The 22,856-nt window shown below is 35.6% G+C and overlaps 1 protein-coding gene across 2 annotated transcripts in view; it reads right to left on the bottom strand.

Annotated features, from left to right (window-relative positions):
• Positions 1-1,450: 1,450 nt before the first annotated feature.
• ABCA5 (ATP binding cassette subfamily A member 5) overlaps positions 1,451-22,856 on the bottom strand; it is a 61,322-nt gene continuing 39,916 nt past the window's right edge. For both annotated transcript variants that reach the window (XM_079797966.1, XM_079797965.1), the window contains 16 exons: positions 22,180-22,350; positions 20,240-20,353; positions 19,719-19,853; positions 18,186-18,260; positions 16,986-17,077; positions 14,833-14,959; positions 12,223-12,337; positions 12,032-12,123; positions 11,102-11,277; positions 10,678-10,753; positions 10,475-10,569; positions 9,511-9,630; positions 8,230-8,379; positions 7,770-7,849; positions 6,659-6,714; positions 1,451-6,154 (listed from right to left, as the gene is read on the bottom strand). In XM_079797966.1, coding sequence (XP_079654092.1) covers positions 6,047-6,154; positions 6,659-6,714; positions 7,770-7,849; positions 8,230-8,379; positions 9,511-9,630; positions 10,475-10,569; positions 10,678-10,753; positions 11,102-11,277; positions 12,032-12,123; positions 12,223-12,337; positions 14,833-14,959; positions 16,986-17,077; positions 18,186-18,260; positions 19,719-19,853; positions 20,240-20,353; positions 22,180-22,350 — 1,782 coding nt within the window. In that variant the 3' untranslated portion in view covers positions 1,451-6,046. The remainder of the gene's footprint in view (positions 6,155-6,658; positions 6,715-7,769; positions 7,850-8,229; positions 8,380-9,510; positions 9,631-10,474; positions 10,570-10,677; positions 10,754-11,101; positions 11,278-12,031; positions 12,124-12,222; positions 12,338-14,832; positions 14,960-16,985; positions 17,078-18,185; positions 18,261-19,718; positions 19,854-20,239; positions 20,354-22,179; positions 22,351-22,856) is intronic.

Raw genomic sequence — 22,856 nt, 5'->3', positions numbered from 1 at the left:
CATCTATTTGACAATACAGGCTGACTTTTTCCATCTGGATTCCTGAACCCCATTCAATTAGTATAAATTCTATCCCCAACCACTTGAGTACGGCTCTGACTTTTCTTTCTCAAGTCGTGTCCAGGGTAGCTTCTCCAGATAGTGGGTACTGTGCATCACATCCCCCAGTCAACTTCAGACGCCTTCTCTGATCCCAGTCTCAGTCTTTGGGATTTATATCCAGGTTCAATATCCTGCTGGGCCACAACACAACACAAGCCGGAGCACATTTCATCCTATGTGCTGTTGACTGTAAAAAGCTCAGCTCAGTCCAGCCAGCGTGGCCAGGAGGTCACGGTTCGATTCCCCATCAGGGCACCTGCCTGGGTTGCAGGCTCAATCCCCAGTGTGGGGCATGCAGGAGGTAGCCAATCAATGGTTCTCTCTCATCACTGATGTTTCTCTCTCTCTCTCCCCCTTTCCTTGCCTCTCTGGAATCAATTTTTTTAAAAAACTCAATTCAAATAGAGACAAAATCAATCAAAAACTTTGGCTCTCTGGAAACTGAACTGGGAAATACAGTGGATTCCACAATGTGCACAGGGAGGCAATGAGGCAGGAGGGACAATGGAGGCCGTGGGGGAAGTGCAAGCCAGAAGTGAACAAAAGCTCTAAGTAAGCAAAAGAAGCAGGTTGAGAAAAGCCGTACTAGGCAGTGGATGCTAGAGCCAGTTGATTGGGGGGAGGAGTAAGTATTGATAAGCACAGCAGAAAAAGAACAGAGATTTTCAGGAAATTGAAATTTCTCATTCTTTGCATTAAGATCAAGAACATCACAGGGCATGAACATTATGCAATATATTTTAAGTTTTGTTAATATCATGGTTTTATGAGAACTACTAGTTCCATCATGCATACTTTAGGATAGCTGTTGAAGAAAAACAAGGACTAAACGAATATAAATTTATACATGAAATATGCCTACATTGTACTTAATGTTCCATGGGGCACCAGGGGATAGTCTATGAGTTGGGATAAGACTTTTTCTCTGATAATGAAGTCGGCTGAAGTTACTTACAACACTGCTCTTGGGCAACTGCAAACAGATCTCTCTACCCACCAGCATCTTTATACAGAGGTCTCAAGTGTGTGGTCAGGAAACCATCAGATGGTCTCAACAACACAGGGCTCTCTCCAGGCTGTGTCCTTGAAAATGGCTCTCACTGTGGGAACAATGGGCAGAATGTACATTCCAAGGATAGGGACCAAGTGAGGAGTCTCCAACTTTTTGTCCAGCCGAGGGTCAACCAGCAGTCACATCTTCTTGATGACCTCCTTCCAACCATATCCGATTTTTGCATTTATAGCTTAAGAGAATTTGCTTTTGTATCAATGTTGCATTTCCCCTCCCCTAATTATGACAAAACTTTATTTTGGGTCACTTTTATGACACAGATAATCACCTGTTAGCAGATGAAAATGCTCAGAAAATTGCCAGACTGCAGCTGCCAGCTTACTCTTTAAAGGAAGATCTGGGTTTTACGCTATATTGGTACAGTTACGTCACAGAGAGCCCTTAATCAATTCCAATCATCAATTGAACAACCTACCCAGCACTCATTTCTTATCTCAAGTTATCAAAGCGTAATCTTTTGTGACCCAAGATGGCTCTTTTACTGGTAAATGTGTAACCTTAGAAAAGGCATATATGTAAAAATAAAAAAAATAAAAATTACTTCCTATTACTGTATTGATACATTTGGGAATTCTGTATTAATCCAAGTGTGGTAGTAGGCCTTCTTCTAACATGTAATTTTCTGTATGTTAGTGTCTATTTTGAAGATGCTTGAAATTATTAAAGAATTGATTTGTTTAATTTAAAAGGTTTGGCTGGTTTGGCTCAGTGGATAGAGCGTTGGCCTGAGGACTGAAGGGTCCTGAGTCCGATTCCAGTCAAGGGCACATACCTTGGTTGCAGGCCCTTTCTCCTCCCCAGACCGGGCCCTGGTCGAGGCTTGTACAGGAGGCAACCAATCGATGTGTTTCTCTCACATTGATATTTCCGTCTTTTCCTCTCTCTTCCAATCTCTCTAAAAATCAATGGAAAAACTCCTCGGGTGAGGATTTGAAAAAATAAATAAAATCAATAGAGTTGCAAGAGTTGCTTAGATGCTTGGGAAGAAGTTGTTCATTAAATTTATAATCTTTTTTAAAATTTTATTTTTCAATTGCAGTTGACATACATTATATTAGTTTCAGGTGTACAACACAGTGATTAGACATTTACATACCTCACAAAGTAATCAGACCAATAAGTCTAGTAACCACCTGATACCATACTATACATAGTTAGGGCCTAAGTGTTTGAGAGAACCAAATTTATTCAAAAATTCTAAGAAAGTTGGTAAGTATGTAAGTAGTATTAAATATTTGGAAATAATTTAATATGTTAAATATAATAAACACATTTACTCTGTACTTGAAAACAAAATTACTAACAATTATAGGGCCAGGTTTTTCTTCATTTTTAATATGAGCCACTCATTTTCATTTCTCAATACTAAATAACAAAGAATTCATTTTATACAAAATAAAGGTTGTCTTAAATTTTCAGTTCTTAAAGCTTATTACTAATAATATAATCAACTTTTTTCTTAAAGGGCATCATTGATACTTACATACAACATGTTACGAATAAAAAATAAGTAAACTTTTACCTTATAAGAATAGCTGATATAAAAATTGTCCACCCAAGAATAAATTCTTTCATTTATGTTATATGTTCTTTCAGAAAAGAAAATAAAAAATCAATGTTAGCAATATTAAAAATACATTAAGGATAAGCATCTCTATTTTTTAAATAATTAATGCCTATTTACGCATTACATAAAAATACAGAATGGTATTTCATCAAATTCAGAATACAATCAAAATGAAATATTGTGTGATCAACAGAACAATAAAAACAATGACCAATTACCCTAGGTAGAATTAATTGTGCTCCAATAAAAGTGTCAGTACCACTAGTGAAGTAGTTGTCATATTATATCAAAGTTAGTTATATAAGGATCTATCTTCCACCTATTAGATTATAAAATCTTACAGGGCCAAAATTGATAGTTGTTCCTACCCAAAGAACCCACCGTTTGAAACACAGTTACTAATAAATCGTTGCATTAAATAATTCTAAAAATATTTTAATGATAAAAATCAAACTACTGGCTTAAGAGAGCTTGCGTCAATGTAAAGGAAAAAATGTTGTTAAAGAAAACCTACAGCCTTTTACTAAGAACAAACTGGGGGCGGGGGAGGGAATTAAGATTTTTTTAAAAGTGAAGTGTCAAGTACACTTACTCATGTTTTTAATTGTTACCAACTGCTTGATTTCTAAGTGCTGCAGACAGAGGGTTGCCTTATTAGTCAGCAACCACAGTCAATCAGCGAAGTCCAGCCTTTACTTTTAAAATGTAACTATGGACAGAAAATATAAACTAGGTGATGATTTTTTTCCCAACTTTGCCCAATATATGCATTTGTATGTATTTGTATGGCTATAAAAATGTTTTGAGATCTGTAATTTAAGGTATTTTTAAATAAAGTAACATATATAATAATAAAAGCGTAATATGCTAATTAGACCGGACAAAGCCGCCACGCTGGGGCGAGCCCCTTGCACATATTTCGTGCATCAGGCCTCTAGTATTCAATAAGATGAACAGTACACTGTAAATAAACATAAACTTCATATTTTACTTTCTGTCTTTTCTTCCCACCCTACTTACCCTTGCTTTCCTAAGGATTAGTTATACTTCTGAATAGGAAAAATTGTATTACTGTGAAAAAGGGAATTGAACATGCCTACAAATAATTTAATTCATGACCAAAATATTCGCTCTATGTAAAAACTAAAAAAAATAATTCAAGTATCTTTTAAAAAAATGCCTATAGGAACAAAATAATAGTAAAGAAGCTGAACATAGTAGAAAAGAACATAATCAGCATAATCTCAACTTTCACTTTGTATTTTTCCTTTCCATTGATCACACTTCCCAGATGGTAAAGTGAAGGTGACCAAGTCAATATGCAAAAGCAGGTAGTGTTCTGTATTAGTCATGCTCTGCTTTAAAATAACACATCTTCCCAGGTACAAAAACTACCTTTTCAGTCACTGTCCTAGTAAACCATTAATAGTTTTATTCTTTACACTGTGAGTGTAACTGTTCAAGATAATGCATAGCTACAAACACCCATCCCAAAGACAAGTCCCTGGGTATTTATGTGGATATCGGACACTAAAAGATAGCTCTTTAAATTTATGACACCACTTAGCAATGGCTTGTTTAGTAAATGCAATGTACTATTTATTAACTTATCTACAAAGGTAACGATTTTCTTTCAAATGTGTCTGGAATTGTATTCAAACATGCAGTACTTAAGTACTAAAGTCCTAAAAGTAAGATTCTCAGATGAAGAATCCAAAAGCGTGGTATCATGAGGCAAATGACTGTCACTTAATAATAAAAGATTAAGAACAAGAGCCAAATAAACCTTACAAGGAGAAATAAGTTAGCTGTGGGTTGTAAAATCCAGGCAGAAACCCGGAGCCAGCTCGGATTAGTTAGAAGACCTCTGAGATAGCTGGTAAAGTGGGCACCTTTAGGAATGTAGACAGCAGTTACCAAAGGAGTAGAGGGAAATATCAGTCTTGTACCTAGAGTCTAAAATCACAGATGTCTCATTACACAGTAGAGCTAAAAGTTCACTAAATTTTGTCTATTTTAAATAGTTAATAATTTCATGAAAGGGTTTGGCTATTTAAAGTAATTCCAATTCTTCTGTTTTTGCCATTATCAAACTCCCAATATATTAGCTTTGGCAAAGTTAATACTTTTATTCATCTGGCTGAAATATAACATCAACTAGTATTACTTATACTATATTTTACCAATAGTTCATACATAGGTTCTACAAGGAAGTATAGTTGATACTTGAACAACACGGGTTTGAACTGTGCAGGTCCACTTATATGCAGATTTTTTTTCCCAATAAATACACATGGTACTATGAATGTATTTTCTCTTCCTTATGATGATTTTCTTAATAACATTTTATTTTCTCTAGCTTAATTTATGGTAAGAATACAATATATGATACCTATACAAAATATGTATTAAATGGCTGTTATTGTTAACAGGAAGACTTTCAGTTAACAGCAGGCTTTTAGTTAAGTTTCTGAGGAATCAAAGTTATACATAAATTTTCAACTGCATAGGTGTGGGGGATGGGAGAAGGTCGGCACTGCTAACCCCCACGTTGTTCAAGAGTCAACTGTATTTTCTGAGATTACATTAACCATGACCTTACTCCAACTTTGACAAGAGTGCAATTCTGGCTTCTTTGTATGTATGAATTTTACTGTCAGCAAAAGAGATGTAATTTCAAATACCTAAGTTAGCTATGTCTACAATCACCTAACAGAACAAGGTCTCATTTAATGTATTATGATTGATGAGTGCCACCTAGTGGGTGTCACTTCTCACAAACTTCTATCTGCAATGAGACTGTTTAATTTTTCAGGATGCCAAATTTCACTCAAAGTTTTTTTTAGAAACTAAAAAGGAGAACCAAGAAACTTTTGGTTTATGTCTCTTTTCTATGTATTTTTATGTATTAGTTTTTTATTTCATTTGGGACATTACATATTTATGCAACAGGATTATATAAACTGAAAAATAAAGATACTTGTTCAAAATAAAATTATCCTATCACTTCTTTAAATCATACATTTAGAAGCACTCTTTTTGAAAGGTAAAAAAAAGTCAATATTCAATTTCACATACAGACTATAGTTCAATATACTTCAGATATAAACATGCAGTTTCAATAAATTACACCTAAGTTTTATTTGAAGAAAAGAAAAACATACAACCACAACATTTCAATTAAGAAACTTAGGAAAATTCCAAAAGCTTTCATGGTTCTTCAGTTACCATTCAAACAACATACTTTTTTTAAACCAAAGTTAAAATAAAGCATAAATTCAATAAGCAGATTGAGCAATACAAATTCAAAATACTACTCTGTCTTCCTGGGTTCTTTCCCACCAAAGTGTGCTGTTTAAAGTTCCACAACTATTATCTTCTTCCTCTTGTTCCTTAGTGAGTTCAACAAAAACCTAAACGAAAGTAAATAAATGAGTACAGTATGCTGTATCTCAATTACCTCAAAGACTTCTTAACTAAATCAGAGACAGTATAAGGCTCTTGCTAGTTACATTAACGACTCAAGTATCAAAAGATTTATTACTATTAATATGTTTAAACAGAATAATCTCCATTTATCACAAACAAAGGTAAGTATTTTGGAGGATTAATGAATTAGTTATTTTTCATTAATTTATTTATGTGGCACTGTCATACAAATAGTTTATCAATATTTAAGCAATGTAATTTGATGTGATAATGTAAAATAACCAGCATCATGACCCACTTACTTTACAAAAAATTCAGCTATTCAAAATAAGCAGAGGGAGCACCTAGAGTTATTTAAAATCATATAAAGTTCAGGAATATTGTGTAACAAGTTGTCTTTGGTTCATAAACTCCCTCCAATGTAACCTTAAACAATTAGATATTAGATACTTTCTTCTATAATTTTTTTAAGTTTAACTTTAAAGTACCTGTTCCAATGTTGCTTGAGAAAAGCTATATTCTTCAATGGCAAAAGTATGTTTAGCTATTAAAATAAGAAAACAATATTTTACTTATTAGTATTTTAAAGAATAAAAATGGCAGTAACTACTAAGTGGCTAACAATCTATCTTTAAAAAACACACAACATAACCTCTGTAATTAATTCATTTAAATTTGAAGCTATCAGAACATGTTATTTTCCTCTATCTTGCTTCATTTCTCTTCCCCAGCCTAAAAATTCCTCATGGGCTAAGCACAATATATGTAATATTACTTGCCTCTTTTTGCCTTTTCTAAGCATCTCCTCTGTACTTTACCTTCTTCCTCTTTATTCCTCTTTTCATTTATTTTTATCTCTATGCTCTATTTCCTATTCTTATTGCCTTCTTGAACTAGATTCATACGTCTATATACTTTTTAAAAATACTTATTTCAGCTTTTTTTGCATCTAACACCTACTTTTCTGTTTTTCTAATCGTTCTTTTAATTATTCCTAAGTAGTTCAGGCGTTCTCTTTAATCATAAATAAATCACCAGGAAATATAGGCTGTTTCATAGTTATAAATACCATAAAATAACCAGCATCTGAACACTTGCCCCACTACCGCCCTCTACTGCCAGCAGTGTATCACTGTCCTACCTACTATTTATTTTTAAAAAGGCCAAGATTCAATTAAGCTTCTTTAAAGCTTTAGGAATGCCTACCCTCCTGCACCATGAATTTTCCTCTCCTCTCTCCTGATGCGACTGAAGTCTTGCTACTATTTCTACTTCTATGGCCCAAAATGAAGAAAGGATTCAAGAAACTCAAAGCTCCCACTTCTAGACTGACTTGTGAGGGCTAATTAAGCGGAACTTTATCACAGACACAATGTGAAAAACTGTGGTTATAGCTATCAAAATAGTAAAAGGCTCATCCTGCAATATTGGTGATCTACAAAATCCTTACAGTATTAGTATTTACCAATATCTTAGATTAAATTAATAAAAAGCTATCTATTTGCCATCGTTTCTACAATAAACTGAGTCCCAACTTCTAAATTTTTAAAATAAAATTCTTTTATAACTTGAAAGCTATGTTCTTCAGATATTACTCACCTTCTTCCAGCTTAGAAAAAGACTGTGAAAGGGACTGAACATCTTCCTTGGGAATTTTAAAAGCCAAAATTGAAGAAAAGCTGAAAACATAAGATAAAATGTAGGAAAATTTTTAAATTATTGTTACCGTATTCTAAAGCTAAAGTTCAAAATTTTTAAAGTTCAAAAGTATATGCCACTAACTTATTCTGACATTTAGATAAAAATTGTTTGAAATCTTGAAATTTTCCATGCAAATGAAATAACTCTCATTACTACTAAATAAGAACTTTAAAAGTTTAAGTAGTATCCTACATTGAAAGATCTAACACTAAATTAGATATCAAACTCCAATCATTCCACTACATTAACCCAATATTATTCCAATACAGAATTGTTTTTCCCTAATCCTTAACACAGTTAACATGTTTTTATGATTATTACTGCACAAAACGTATAATTAAATGTTTAAAATCTTTACCTTTCCTGACGGCTTGCATGTGGGAAAATATACTGAATTTCTCTTTGAAGTCGGTCTATTTCTAAGTTTTCTATCCAGTCCTTTAGTTTAATTTCCAAAAAGTAACCTTTTCCAAATTTACTCTTTAGATGCTGGACTGTCCCAATACATCTGCAGTAATGTTTAAAAGAAAGGTCAGCTATAAAATAGCTTGACAGTTTCAAAAAAATGATTTCTCTGCTAAAAAATGATTTAAATAAAATGTTTATGAGGGAATACTTTAAAATTTATAGAAAAGTAGCAAATATACAGTCTTGAAACACCGCTCCCCCAGTTTCAGTGTCCCTAATATTATCATCTTACATCACCATGGCACGGATGTCAAAATTAGGAAACCGGAATTGGCGTACTACCATTAACGCTATTTGACTTTATATTTCACTAGTTTTTCTACTAACGTGTTTTTTTGTTCCAGGATTTATCCAGGATAACACATTGCACACATTTCTCAAGGCTCCTTAGTCTCCACTGGTCTGTAACAGTGTCTTACTCCTCCCTTTTTTTTCTTGAGTTTTGAGAAGAACTGGTCAGGTGCTTTAGTGGAATGTCCCTCAATTTGGAGTAGTCTGATCTTTTTCTCACACTTAGATTGGGGCTACAGGCTTTTGGAGAAAATACCACAGAGCTTAAGTACTTTCCTTAAAAAGTACTTTACGGTAAAGTACATCGTATCAGGCAGTTCATGACATCCACATGACGTTGTCTGGTTAAGGCAAGTACTTCAGGTTTCTCCACTGTGAAGTTACCATCCTCCCCTTTCTGTACACTGGAAGAAACTGCCTAAATCTAGACCACACTTGGGAGATGGGGGATTAAGCTCCCCCTAATAGAGGGGGTAGTATCTACAGATTTATGTGAAATCCTTCTGTAAGGAAGATTTGCCTCTTCTCCCACATTTATTTATTTATTCAATCATTTATTTATCTTAGTATGAATTCATGTACATTTATTTTATACTTTAGGTTATAATCCAATACACTGCCTAACAATTTTTGAAATAATAGACATGACACCTGAAAATAACATTCCAAATTGTTGAATAATTAAGCCAATTCCAAATGCAAAGCAGCTAGCCATTTTTTTGGAGGAAATTACATATTTCCCAGTAATTCTATACAAAGCCAACTGATTCAAGAAACCAAACAAGGAAAACATTTTTAACATTAAATTAATATGCATTTTTACATGATGACATTTAAAATCCACCCCGTGTCCTCCAAATGGCTGCGCTTGGATATGTACCTTAACTGCCCAGCTATCATGATAGCCACGCGGTCACAGACAGCCTCTGCCTCCTCCATATAATGAGTGGTCAGAATAGCAGCCCGCTTCTTGTTTTTAAATGCAGTTCGAATTGCTCGCCTACAAAACAGAAAATAAAAAAGGAGGAAAGTACCTGAATGTTAATGAAAACCCCGTGGTTTTTTTTTTTAAATATATTTTATTGATTTTTTACAGAGAGGAAGGGAGAGGGATAGAGAGTTAGAAACATCGATCAGCTGCCTCCTGCACACTCCCCACTGGGTATGGGCCCGCAACCAAGGTACATGCCCTTGACTGGAATCGAACCTGGGACCCTTGAGTCTGCAGGCCAACGTTCTATCCACTGAGCCAAAAGGGTCAGGGCAAAAACCCTGTATTTTTTAAAAATCCAATTATTTGATTAATTAGAGTAATTAAAATATCAAATTTCAATTGCTGTAGTTATATTTTGCCCAACTATGATTTCTCTATTCTAATTTATTTTCCCTTATATTTAAAAGCTTGTCAAATGGAAAGAAATTTCATGATTTCAAATGTTTCTATGCTTTAAAAAATGAATTACGATCTCATTCATATGTGTACGCTAATGAACAAAATGAACTAATGAACAAAATAGAGACTCATACAACAGGCTGACAGCTGTGGCGGGGGTGCTGCACGGGGGCTGGGGTAGACGGATTGAGCAAAAAAGAAAAAAAGGGAGAGAAAGAACTCATACACACAGATAGCACTGTGATGACTGCTGGGTAGGAGGCAGCCAATCAGTGACGTTTTTCTCTCACTGATGTATCTATCTTTCTATCCCTCTCCCTTACTCTCTCTCTAAAAATCAATAAAAACATTAAAAAAATAAAACTATTAGTTATAATAAAATAAACTAATCTTTTATTCCAAGGTAGAATACAGTATAATGTGTCTCGAGTGCCTTTACAGTCATACTCACCACATATGCTGTTTGGCCTTAGGATCCATACCTGTGGATGGTTCATCTAGCAAAGTAATTTGAGGGTTCCCCAGCATACTTAGAGCAAAACACAACTAGAGGGAAAGAAAATGGGGGGCTTCAAAGCAAGAAATTTATCATCACAGCATCAGGCACTAAACTATCAATAAAACATACACATATTGGTTGTTTGATAAAAGTACCTTTCGCTTGATTCCTGCAGGTAGTTTCTTTATAGTTTTCTGAAGATGTTCTTTCAAATCAAGGGCATTTGTTATTCTGCAAAACAGATAATGTACTGTTTGTGATCACTAACATTCTTCTTTCTAGAAAACTCAACTTCCTAAAATTAGACCTCCAATTTACATCATTTAAAACAAATTAATATCTCGATTAAAAGATTCACTTTAAATTAAGTTTCATGATAATTATAGGCAATTTGTTCTGTAATTAGATATAGAAAAATTGCCTTTTCATTTCCATAGCTACATAATTTGGTAAAGAATATATGAAAAAGTCATGACCATTTTCTATGAAAATTATGATCTATGGCAATGCCTGTTATAAAACTTTTAAAATGTGAAATGTAAACTTTTCTCCAGGTAACAAAAAGATTCTAAATTTTACCGATTTGTGACTTCCTTTATGTCACTCGGACTCATTCCTTTCACAGCTCCATAAATTTCAAAATGTTCTTGCAGTGTAATATCTGGCCACAATGGGTTTATTTGAGGACAGTATCCCATACACTTAACAGAATCATCCTCCTCGGTTGGATCTGAAGAGTAATCTCCTAAAAATACCTACAGAAATACAAATCCATTTAAATCACTATTTTTGCCTAATTTACATGATGAAAGAAGTGGCAAATGAATTAATTCAAATTCCTTCCAAGAGGGGGGTAAGATTTTTTACTCCTTTCAATGAAGAAAGGGCACTGATAGCAAAATCAGAGTTCAGTGACATGGCCAGCCCCGATTTTAACTAGAATGATTGGGGGCCTCAATGGAAGGGGATATTTGAGCCAGCAAGGTAAGCAGTTTTGGTCACTGGGATTTCTATGAGTTAAGGAATAACTAACATAAAAATAACTATGTATATATATCACACAAAGAAAAGAGTGTGTCAGGCATTTTCCAGAAAAGCAATGAGCCAGTGTGGCTGGTGTGAAATAAGCAAGGGGAGAGAAGATAGGATCAGAGCAGTTTTGTGAAGTTTCCACAAAGTGTTGAATGATATGCTTATACTCAAAGACTAATTGATGGCAGCATCAGAACTAGCTCCCTTCTCCTTAAGGAAATACTATTGTTATCCATTAAGTTGGTGTGCTAATCAGAAATAATACATATATGTATATGTGCCTGCATGTATGTCATAAAAATTTTACTATGTACATTATTTTCTTAGGTAACCAAGAAGATCACAATTTTATACTAAAACTTTAAGATTAAAAAACATAATATTTAAGCATTAAAATACTAACTTGTCATTAAAAAATTTATTTTAATGTAATATACAAATCATAGTCAACATATACCACACCCTTGTATATCATACCTGGCCTGAAGTTGGTTCAATATCACCAACCAGAATATTAATAACTGTGCTTTTGCCTGCACCATTTGGGCCCAACAGTCCTAAGATCTCTCCTAAAGGAATTAAAAGAAAAATCATCAAATCAAATTTAAAATGGAAACTACTCTTTTGAAAATATTACTTAGGAAAAAAATAATTAAATAAATACTCGCCTTTTTTCACACAGAAAGAGATGTGTTTAGTTGCTACTTTCTTGACTCTTCTTGTAAGAAAATCTTTCTTGTCATCATATTCTTTATGCAAATTGCTGACCATAATGGCTGGTTTCTAACAAAGGAAACAAGAGTTTAAAAGAGAGTTATAACTCGGAAACCTATCCTGACCTAACACAGGCTGCACACACCTCATGTCCATATCATAAGAACTATATTTGGAAATAAAGGGTATCATATAAAGAAATATCCATTTGTCACTGAAATTATGGTGTCAAAACAAGCCAAAGGAAAATCGTTTGGGCAAAAAAATGAAAAAGGATCGCAAGTCAAATTTATAGAAAATATTCCTTTATTAACTTTTGGTCGAGAATATGTTTGTATATTTTCAGAAAACAACCCCGAGACCATGTGGATTCCTGCAACAGAGAGGAATTGACAGGAGTGCTCCAGCCATGAAGTCAGAAGAGAAACAGTACAGAGATGGAAGACACTGACCATGCCTTGCCATACTAGCAGTCAGCAGATGTGCATCACTGCAGATTGCCCAGGACCAAACCAGAGAGGGTCGGACCTGCATTACCACCATTTGTCCACCATCCAGAACTGAAATATCATTGCTGTTATGAACACATAAACAACTGTTGGACATAGAAACTGGGACTCAAAAGAACTGCTGGCCCAGAAAGAAACTCACTATAGACTGATTCATTTGCCTCTCAGCATAACTATTATTGCTTGTCTCATTTTCGGTTCCTATAAGTGTATTCCTAGTATCACATGAGCTCACTCATCTAGAGGAAAAGATGAACAACATAGACTGAAGAACAAGAACAGCATTGATCAGACTGTCAGACCTCAGAGGGAAGGTAGGGGAGGGTGGGGACAAGGGAGATAGATCAACCAAAGGACTTGTGTGTTTGCATATGAGCCTAACCAGTGATCACGGACAACAGGGGGAGGGGGGCATGCGTGTGGGGGGGTTTGGGAAGGAAATGGGGGGGTTGATGACAAATATGTGATACCTTAATCAATAAAGTAATTTAAAAAGAAAAACAACAAAAAACTAAGTGCATGGTACAATGGTGGCCAGAGCAGATGTGGGATGGCCGCGCGTCCCCAGCAGCGAGCGAGGAAGCCCAAGAGCCTGGGAAAAATTTTTTGAGCCATGAGGGATACAGCACTTAGGTCAATATTGTTTCACCAAGCTTCAATCAATCAGATGCTCTCAGTGCAACTGAGTCTTGGTGAGCAGACCTGGGGGCCCACAGAGAGCAGTATAAAGAAGGCCCAACACACTGTTATTAATAAAGCTTTGACTGAATCTACGCTTCCCAACCCAGTTCACAAACCATCCAAAAGTAGTAATAATGGCCCAGGTAATAGAACTCCAACTGCAGAATTTAAATGGCCTCCTGCCAACTATAGGCCATTAGATCCAAAGCCTTTCCCAAATTACAGAACTAGTTACAACTTTGGGGGCATGCACAATCAGAGGACTTCTCAAACTCATATGTTTATAAACATTATAAATCTTCTAAAAATGTATATAATGTATACCATTTCCCATACTTGTTTGGTCATAGAGCCTATGCTAATGAATCACGTGTGGATATAGAACAAAAGTTAGGAAATGCTGGCTAACATGCTTGCTCAAGATCTTAACCATTAGTTAAAAGATGGTTACTTTCATTCAGGTTGGCCAGGAATGTCAGAAACACCCAGTGAAGAGTCTTTGAGACAAATAAGCCATGGGATGACGACTGCGCTTAAGAATATCTTGGAAAATAATAAGTCAGGATTTTTAGGAGATGCAACTTTTGAACTGCCAGTGGAATTGAAATTATATTTGAAGTTACTCTGATTGTCTACATCAATGAAAAAAGTAGTATTACCGGGTGGAGGGGAGCTATGGGGGGAAAAAAAGGAGAAACAATTGTAATAATCTGAACAATAAAGATTTATTAAATTAAAAAAAATGTAGTATTTCAAATGACACAAGTAGTATTCTTATTATTTTTAGTTGGCTCAATTAACCAAGTAGTGATTTAAAAACACATGTGTCTGCAATGCTAGTCTCTCTTAGAAGAGAACAGCTTTCATTGGAAAAGAAGAGGGGAATCTGTTTCCTGTAGTCGTATAGGCTTAAGAAATGCTGAATCAAGGGAAGGTTGAAAGTTTTCTTACTGTAGAATTTCTCAGAGCTTTTACTTTTTGACTTCTGTGAGTATTTTACCATTTGATTTTTTGTATTACTTTTATATATTTCAAAATGTTTTAAATTGGAAATTAACGTAAATATGCCACCTCCGTATTTCAGCACCCAATCTGCCCTCACCAGTTTCATGTATATCCTTTCAGTATATTCTCGAGATATATGTGTTCACTTACTTTAAGAAAGTATCATTCTGTAACAATAATCTCAATCTTTTTTTTTTAATATACCTTAAGACCGTTCAAAAAAAAATAAGTGGACAAAAATATTTTTTTCATAGACTTCTATTTCAGATCGATTCATATAGAAAGGAAATATTTTTCAGATTATTTTCCTATGCAAGGGGAACTGATCATTGCACATTTAAGATGACTTAACAATAAAGACTAAATTACCTCTTCACAACACTGGCAACTCATCAACTCTCTGACCTTCAGTCTTTCAGCTTTGACATCTTCATCTTCATCCTCATTGTTTGGTGGTTCTGGAAACTTCCTATTTTTGGGCTTTGTTGAAAGGGTCCTAAATATATCAAGGTAGTAGATTTTCAAATAATTAAAATAGTAAGAAATTCAGGCACTACATAGAGAAAAGAATGAAAAAATATACTAATATGAGATCTGTGGTTATCTCTGAAAGATGGAACTAAAGAGCTGTTTTTTCATTCACTGATATTTAGGTGATATTATCTAAATTCATTCACTTATCAATATTATTTATGATCAGGCAGTACTTTACACAAAGATAAAAACAACAACAACAAAGAACACTTGGCTCAAACGATTTACAGTCTGGGTGTAAATAAGATTGCCCTGACATCCAAACCCACAGAAATACCACAAAGGTAGGCAGAGGAAAAATGCTTCCAGAGAAAATCTGACTTTTAGTAGTTAGTAGTAAGGTAAAAAGGAAAATAGGATTCGACATATTGAAAACAATGGAAAAACAGAAAAGAATGAGAAAGAAGTCAATCACATTAAAGGCGGCAGATGAAATAACCTGAGCCTCCTTGACAAGATAGAGAGGAAGACATTAGTTATCTTACAGAAAGTAGTGCCAAGAGAGGGAAGAACACATGAATCATCAGGGAAATGCAAATGGAAACCGTCAGGAACACCACTTCAGACCCACTAGAATGGCTAAAGTGAAAAAAGATAAACAGTAACAAGTAACGGCAAGAATGTGGAGGAAACAGAGCCCTCATGCATCCCTGATGGGAATGTACAGTGGTCTCCCTTTCAGGCAGTTTTGCTTTCTGCAGTTTCGTTCATCTATGGTCAACCACATCCAAAAACATCAAATGGAAAATTCCAGATATAAATATGCATAAGTTTTAAATTCATGCTGTTCTGAGTAGCATGATGAAGTCTCACACCATCCCAATCTGTCTCACTGGAGACGTGAGTCATCCCTTTGCTATCAACTCGACTATTTCAGTATCACAGTGCTTATGTTCAACTAAATCTTATTTTACTTAATAATGGGCCCCAAAGCACAAGGGCAGCAATGCTGGCAATTCAGAAAGGCCAAAGAGAAGTCCGAAAGTGCTTCCTTTAGTGAAAAGGGATGTATGTATAGGAAAAAAGCATAGTACACACATTGGGCTTGGCACTATCCATGATTTCAGGCCTCCACTGGGGGGTCTTGGAGTGTATTCCCCACAGATAAGGGGAGACTAATGTAAGATGGTGCAACCACTTTAGAAAACAACAGTTGTAAGTTCTTCAAAAGGTTAAACATACTTTAACCACGTGACCCATCAATTCCTTTCCTAGGCATCCACCCAAGAGAAATGAAGATATGTCCACACAAATACTTGTACACAAATGTTCATAGCAGCATTATTCGTGATAGCCAAAAAGTGTAAACAACTCAAATGCCCATCAACTGATAAAACAGAGAAAGTGTGGTATAATCTAAAATGTATTGTTATTTAGCATAAAAAAAGGAATGAAGTACTGCTACATGCTATAACATGGATGCACCTTCAAAACATTATGCTAAGAAAAGGGAACCAGACAAAAAAAGACTATGTATTGTATAATTGCATTTATATGAATGTTCAAAATTGGCAAGTCTATTATTTGGAGAAAGTAGATTAGGCCCTGGCTGGTATGGCTGAGTTGGTTGGACATCATCCCATTGCACCAGGAGATTTCTCATTAGATTCCCAATCAAGGGCACATGCCTGGGAAAAATAAAAATAAGAAAACAAAAGGAAAACGGGGCCTTCATTCAAAACAATTTACAGACTGGGTGTAAATGAGATTTCCCTGAGTATATGTAGAGGGCTGATGTTCAAACCCACAGAAACACCACAAAAGTAGCAGGAGGCAGCTGGATCGGTGTTACGCTCTCACATCAATGTTTCTCTCTCTCTTTCCTTTTTCCTCCCCCCCCTCCCCCTCTAAAAATCAATAAGTAACTACTAATGGGTACAGGGCTTCTTTTGGAGTGATAAAGATGACTTAAAATAAGATTATGGCATGGCTGCACAACTCTGTAAATATGCTGAAAAACATTAAAACTTTAAAAAAATTTAACTGACCTGAAAAAGGGATCCTTTCTTATTGATCTGCCTCCATATTTTTTCTCATAGTACCGTAAGAGGAAAATCCATAGTACACACTGCAGGTAAGGCTAAAGGAAGAACACAGAACACCTCATGACTGAATCTCTTTTTTTCCTATCAACAGAATAAAGACCACATACGTAAGTTTCCTTATCAAAACCAAAAAAGTTAACTTTTGCACGTCACATCAGTTAAAAAAAGATTTGATTATAAGCCAAGGAAGATTTTTAGTAAGAAAACCCTTCACGCCCTGACCTGTTTGGCTCACTGGATAGAGCATCGGCCTGCGGACTGAAGGGTCCCAGGTTCGATTCCGGTCAAGGGCATGTACCTTGGTTGCGGGCACATCCCCAGTAGGGGGTGTGCAGGAGGCAGCTGATTGATGTTTCTCTCTCATCGATGTTTCTAGCTCTCTATCCCTCTCCCTTCCTCTTTGTAAAAAAGCAATAAAAAATATACTTTTTTTAAAAAAAAGAAAATCCTTCACATGTTTTTCTATCTCTATATATTTTATTTCTATCTCAATGAAGTTTATTGGTTGTCAGCTTCATAAAATACAAAGAAAAAAGGAAGTTTTGTTTTTAACTCCACGGAAGCCAGAATCATAATTAAATAGTATTAACATGAAAAAGCCAAGGATATTAAAATAGATATATTCAGTGAATAAAACGTAGGACCATCAAAATTCACATTAGCTAGTATTAACCCACTTGACTTTTTATGCAAAAGGATATAAACTAAAAGAGTTAAAATCATACAACCAAACTATTCATTCTTTTTTTTTTTAATCCTTAACCAAGGATATTTTTATTGATTTTTAGAAAGAGGAAGGGAGGGGGAGAGGAAGAAAGGAAGAGAGAAAGAGATAGGGATCAGTTTCCTCCCACTCACACCCAACTGGAGATCAAACACACAACCTTATGTATGTGCCCTGACTGGTAATAGAATCCGAAACCTTTAGGTGTATGGGACCACACCATCCAACTGAGCCACTTGGCCATGATACAACCCAATGATTATTTTCTTTTTTTGTTTCACAACTTAAAAAAAAATGTTTATTGTTGAAAATATTACAGATGTCCCCTTTCCCCCCAACTGACCCTTTCTAGCCCACACCTGCCCTCTCACATTCTTAAGGTAACATGCTAACAAAGAAACATTTTTGTCATTTCTTACCGATATAACAGCCACCAAAAGCCTATCCCATGGATCATAGGTTTCCTCATTTTTTCGAATATTCTTCCAAGAAATCTAAGACAAAAATTATTGACAATGTATATGCTGTTGTGATGTTGGGACATGACATTTGATCTTTGACCATGGTTCCTAGCACAAAGCTTCTAAAACCCTCAGAATTTTCTGAGTGTCAGAGGTGACAAGAGTATCTTTTGTTATTTAAAATAAGCCCCTTTCCAATGAGGGTGACTGTTGGAGGATGACCCATCAAGTGATTAGAAGCCTGGAACTTTCTGTCCCATCCACCCACTAACCCCTCGGAGGGGCAAGGAATTTGGAGATTAAGTCATATGCCATCAGTAATGGACCTTTCATAAAAACCCTAAACACGGGGTTCGAAGAGCTTTCGGGTTGATGGGTGCATCCGAGTCCTAAGGAGAGGCACACTCCAAACTCCACAGGGACAGAGCTCCTGCACCTTGACACCCTTCTGGACCTCGCCCTGTCTATCTCTTGACCTGACTGTTCATTTGTTTATCTGTTATACTGAACTGGTACTAGGAAATAGTGTTTCCCTGAGTTCTATAAGCCATAATAGCAAATTATTGAACCTGAGAAAGGGACACAGAACCATGGGGTTTGTAGCCAACTCAGACAGAAGGATTAGTAACAGGGGACCCACAACTCGTAACTGGCATCTGAAGTGGGGGGAGGGGGACAGTCTTAAGGGTTGAACCCTTCAACTGTGGGGTCTGCGCTAACTGCAGGTAGTTAAGTATTGCTTTATGTGAGGAAAAATCCCACACATTTGGTTTCACAAGTGTTGTAATAGTTTTATTTTAGCTGCAATGTGTAGAAACATTTGGATTAAAGTGGGGGGGGAGTATTTTGTTCAGCAAATATGTATTCTGTATAAATAAGTTGGCTACTACTATTAATAGCTATGATTTGTACTTAGATTAAATTTTCGCCATCCCAAAATGTGGGGGAGATAATATAAACAATTGAACTGAAACAAAAGGGGGGGGGGTAAAGAGATTAGTGAGTAGAATTAATCATCAAATCATCCTACGTCAATAATTCATCAAATTTTTTTTAATCACATGGATTTTTTTCCCCCCCAATTATCCAGGCTTAATAAAACTAACCTGTGGTTTTCTTTTTCTTTGAAAAAAATCTCTACACTTTATTTTCTCTTATCCCTTTATAGGACAATACATTATTAAATCCTTGGAAAAACTCCCCAAATACTAACTGAAGTCAGATCATACTTATAATTTACGTACATATGCCATTTGGAGCATCACAGAACATGTAAGGGACATAGCCATTCTCCTTTGAAACTTGAAGTTTAAAATCACGCTTAAAAAGATGCCACAGTGATTTTAAATTGCTTCATTAATAACATTTAAATCAAGTAGTAGTAGCTAACATGATGTGTTTTTGTTTTACTATTTTCAGTATAAGAACTAAGACCTTAAAGATTAGGTACTATTTATGCTTTTTAAACATTAAAACACTTAACAGACCTACCTTTATGAAAACAATCAGACAACCTAGAAGTGGATAGACTGGAATGACTATGCAAAAGGTGTAATGGAGAATAGCTGTAACTGTATGTCCAATAAAGTAACTGATTTCGGTGATTGCAATGCAAGCCAACATTGTCTAAAGAAAAAAAAAAAAAGAATGAAAGTGAAAAGTGTTTAGAAATTCCATACTCAACATTAACTATATTTTCAATCTTCTAGTAAAACATGGAACCACAGATGATACTTAGCCAGAAGTGCCAGTACCAGCTGCTTTTAGCTGGCTTCCTTGCCATGCAGTTGTTAAATGCTTTCAGTATCACCCATCCCTTCAAGGAATGGATGATGCAGAACACAACCATACAGTCAGTAAGATGCTGCCAGCTACATAGCTAACCCTGTACTTACAATAGACACAGTAACATTTTAATCCTGAAAGAGCTCATGGCTCTCTTTTTTCTGGTATAAACATGAGTTTCAAATAAGCTGCTCTGTAAAGTTGAAATAATATAAAGTGTAACTTACCAAAGAATAGATAAAGGACCAAACTTCTTTTGTATTTAAAATTTTCTTAAAAGTGAAAGAAGTAATATAAGTAAACAGAATAACTGATGGAACATAACCAATAAGACAAAAAACCTGTAAAACAAAAATATGAAATTTTATATAAAAATATGAGTAACTAGAAATAAATTACCAGTAATATTAAAAAATTAGATTATTCTTCAAATTTTCTTACTCAACAAATCACTCCACAAACTAAAAGTGTGGTTACTTGAGGAGTTACTATGCACATTGCTCCTAAATCAATAAAACTCAGGCTTTTAACTAATCAACACAATCCTGAATAATTAATTTAAACTGAACAGTTTTCTTTGCCAAGTAAAATGCTATTTAAAAAAAACAAAAAAAAACAAAAAAATCACCACAGGTTAGTTGGTAAAATTTTTCCTCAATGAACTATTTTAATATATAGCTATCATTTTAATATATAGCATTTAGTACATTTTATACATTTTTAAGGAAAATATTAATTTATAAGGCATAAATTGCCTTTTTCTCAATCAACTATTAGCAACCATTTTAATATACAGAACTTAATGCATTTTTTAATTTTTAAGGAAAACATTTATTAATTTATAAGGCAGAAATTGTTAAAATCAGTATGATCTCTAGTAAAACAGTTTATTTTCAGCAACTCTGACGTCACCTGGTTTTTTCCTCATATAAATCATTCTTATTAAGGGGTTTAGTAAGTCATTTATATGTGAACATGAATACAAATCATACTTTTCCATAGGATTTTAAACCATATTTTAAATTATGAAATAAAAGAGCTTCATCGTGAAATTATTTTCAGTCACAGAGACAAGGAAGACATTTTAAGGAAGGACTGTTTAAGTATTTCTAATTACACATAAGTAGGTAGTCTACATAAAAGACTGCTTCAATTTCAAGGAATTATTTTATAATGGTAGCAAGTCATTGCTTTTAAAACTTTATAGCAATAGAAATTGCATTGATTACAGGTATCATCCTATAGAATAAAAGCCTAATAAAAGCCTAATATGCAAATTGTCCCCTCCACCAGGAGTTTGACCGCTCACTATGATGTGTGCTGACCACCAGGGGGCAGCGTGGAACACGGCAGGCAGCGATGCGACGCTGGCAATAGGTGGCAGTGGAGGCGCTGCCAGCCCGATGGGCTCCGACGAGAGCGGGACCGCAGCAGGATGGTGGAGCAGGTGAGCGGGCAGTGCCAGGCCAAGGCAGGTGCAAGCAGGGGCCTGATCGCCCCAGTGATCATCCCACAGACAGCGACCAGCGGTGGCGGTGGGGGGCAGGGCTGCCGCCAAGCTCACAAGCACTGAGGGAGCCGGGTGGGGGCCCAACGACTCAGGTGAAGGGGGGTGTGCAGGGGCCCAGGGCCCAGGTGCTGCCCAGGGCCCAGAGGTCAGCTGGGACCTGCCCTTCCACGCCAAATGCTCGTGCTTCGATCACCAGCCAGGCCTAGGGACCTGTGCAATAATTCGGTGCGCTGGGCCTCTAGTCTCTCTCTCTATATATATATAAAAGGCTAATATGCAAAGTGTCCCCTCAGGAGTTCAGCCGGGAGACCGGGAATTCGATCGCTCACTACGACGCGCGCTTACCACCCAGGGGCGGCGCGGAACGAAGGAAGGCCCCGTCTGGCAGCCAGCAGCCGGGGAAGGAAGGTCCCAGCCAGCAGCCAGAAGGCCCCGATCAGCCCCGACTGCCGGCCAGGCCTACGGACCCTACCCATGCACAAATTTCACGCACCAGGTCTCTAGTATACAATCATTAAATAGAAACTGGTTCTATTGTCTATAAAAAAATTAATATCCAAATTACTCAACCAGCTGATTATCATGTTTGGAAAGATTTCATTTTTTAAAGTAGTGTTTTATTTACAAATAGAATGAATACAACTAATGTTAACTTACCACAGAAAGAAACTTTACAGGATAAAAATATAATCCATAATGAAATGCAAATAAACTTCCAAGCATCAAAATAAGAAGAATAAAAAAAAAGGGGATATCAACAATAGCTTGCCCAATCCAATATGCAGATGGCAAAAGACCTGAAAGTTTAAGTTGAGTATAAGCTTTGATCTAAAAAAAAAGAAAGGAAAAAATTGATTATAATTTTAAACATTTTGCAAACAAACAAGAAATTCTAGCAAATTGTTGTAGAACTCTTAATTTTACATCAACAAAACAATAAAAGTTTATATTATAGGTCTGTAGGTAATAAAAGCCCTCCTTACAAATAATATAAATTCCATTAGGATATTAATTTAGATCATTATTTCTGAGATGCAACAATACTTCAATAAAAACCTTCAGAATCAGGTTACAGCAGTGCTAAGAAACACAAAACTAAAATAAAACAAAGGTTGTCGGGGTTATAGCTATACAACAGTGATTCTATATCACAGTAGTCAAACATGGTTGCTTGTGAAAATCTGTGGAAATACATGGAAAGGTGTGTTTTAAACAAGAAAAGGGACTCTCACTTTAAAAAAACTGACCTTTCATGAAAACATTAATAAACTGCCAAGTACCCTCTGGGTTTACATAGGGCTTTCAGCTTAAGCATGAAACTGCACAGATAATGT

The sequence above is a fragment of the Cnephaeus nilssonii genome (assembly GCF_951640355.1).
Source record: "Cnephaeus nilssonii genome assembly, chromosome: 19".
Classification (NCBI taxonomy): Eukaryota; Metazoa; Chordata; class Mammalia; order Chiroptera; family Vespertilionidae; genus Cnephaeus; species Cnephaeus nilssonii.
The sequence above is the reverse complement of the archived record's forward strand: the minus strand, read 5'-3'. Positions and strand labels throughout refer to the sequence as shown.